Source organism: Egretta garzetta, unplaced genomic scaffold (assembly GCF_000687185.1).
Source record: "Egretta garzetta isolate BGI_Z169 unplaced genomic scaffold, ASM68718v1 scaffold571, whole genome shotgun sequence".
NCBI classification, from domain to species: Eukaryota; Metazoa; Chordata; class Aves; order Pelecaniformes; family Ardeidae; genus Egretta; species Egretta garzetta.
In genome coordinates this window covers 80,534-82,272 of record NW_009258622.1, presented here as the reverse complement: position 1 = coordinate 82,272, position 1,739 = coordinate 80,534, and the positions used below count along the sequence as shown (strand labels likewise).

The 1,739-nt window shown below is 60.7% G+C and overlaps 1 protein-coding gene across 1 annotated transcript in view; it reads left to right on the top strand.

Annotated features, from left to right (window-relative positions):
• The window catches only part of LOC118453311, a 24,970-nt gene that overhangs the window by 20,846 nt on the left and 2,385 nt on the right, over positions 1-1,739 (top strand). The window contains exons 4-7 of the mRNA XM_035903668.1: positions 147-267; positions 759-1,088; positions 1,217-1,486; positions 1,665-1,724. Coding sequence (XP_035759561.1) covers positions 147-267; positions 759-1,088; positions 1,217-1,486; positions 1,665-1,724 — 781 coding nt within the window. The remainder of the gene's footprint in view (positions 1-146; positions 268-758; positions 1,089-1,216; positions 1,487-1,664; positions 1,725-1,739) is intronic.

Genomic DNA, 1,739 nt, shown 5'->3' with positions numbered 1-1,739 from the left:
ATTTTTTTTCCTGGCTGCTTTTACAAGAAGCAAAGGTAAGTCCCAGACTCGGGCAGGCCGGGTCTTTTCCCCGGCCAAAAGCTTTCCAAGGAAGATCGGGAAGGGACGCGAGGGCTTTCCTGTCTCTTAGCGCAATTCCTTGGCAGGGATCCGACGGGAAAGCGCCCATGCGCGGGGAGGGCTCGTTGGGCTCGGCCGCCCCTGGGTTTGTGCCCCCGGGGGGGCGGGAGGGAGGCGAAGGGCTGCTGGAGCTGCGCAGATCCATGGGCTGGCCAGTAAGGCAAACCAACCGCGGTTTTCGGGCGAGAGCCACGGAGGGAACTCGCATGCAGCCGTCAGGGCCGTCTGCTCTTCTTCATCGCTGCTTACAGCCAGGGGTAAGGAAAGGGGGGGACAAGCTTTTTAGTAGGGCCAGCTGGGACAGGACAAGGGGGGATGGCTTTAAACTGAAGCAGGGGAGGTTTAGACTGGCTCTAAGGAAGAAATTCTTTCCAGTGAGGGTGGTGAAACCCTGGCAGGGGTTGCCCCGAGAGGGGGTGGAGGCCCCCCATTCCAGGCCAGGTTGGCCGGGGCTGTGAGCAACCTGATGTGGTTCAAGGTGTCCCTGCTCCTGCAGGGGGGTTGGGCTGGGTAACCTCTGGGGGTCCCTTCCCACCCAAACCATTCTATATGAGCCGGGGAGGCTTCCTGCAGCCACCTCCCGGGCGGATGAAGTTGTGTCTCGATAGCCGCAGAGTAACGCCTGATTTCTGTTTCAGCCCGCACGCTTTCTCCGTGCTACTCTGCTGACCTCAGGCCGGCGTCGGAGAGACTTGTCTCGGCCGTGGGCTGCACCGTGCTTTTGACGATACCGCCGCTGAACGCCAGCAAAGCTGTCTTCTGGGAATACAAAACCGGCCCGCAGGAAGGAGTCATCGTCAGCTATGCTTTCGACAGACCTGCCAACACGTCTCGCCCCTACGAGAATCGCACGAAGTTCAACGAAACGGACTTCTCGCTGCAGATGGTGCTGCGGCGGGGAGACGACGGGCTGTACCGGGTCAGGTCCGAGTCGGAGGCCACGGGCTGGTTCCAGCTGCGCGTTGTCGGTGAGTGATGGGATAGCAAACCCTCCGCCGCAGCCGGAGAGCTTGAATCGCTGCGGAGGAAGGTGCTCCGGGTCTGGCATCCGGGGAGCCGCGGGTTTGAATGCTGACGGTCTCTCCGTCTCTCCCAGAACCGCTGTCCGAGCCCGAAATCGTGGGCAACTCGTCGGTGAAGGCAGGAGGCAACACCAAACTGGTCTGCAACGTGCTGGAAGGGAAGGCGGACTTTTACTGGTGGAAGAAAAACGGGGAGCTGCTGCTGGGGAGCGACCACATCCAGTTCGTTGACAACAGCACCCTGTGCATCGTTAAAGCGTCGATGAACGACAGCGGCTACTACGCCTGCGTGGTCCGCAACGAAGTCAGCCAGAACGAAACCTTCTTCCTGCTCCACGTCCAGAGTGAGTGAGGGTTTCTTCCCGATGCCCAGGAAAAGAAACAGGGGGAATAGCCCCCAAAAACATCGCCTCTTGCCTGGTGCCTCTGCATCCCTGCCTGGCAGCAGGTTTTTGCTTGGAGGGTGTGGGTAGGGGGTTAAATTCGGTCTGGCTGCAGAGCCTGCGGATCCTCTCCTTGCAGACGCTGCGAACGTGGTGCTGCCCGTGATCCTGGCGTGCGTTGTCGTCGGCTCGCTCGCAGGTGAGTGCTGGGGCT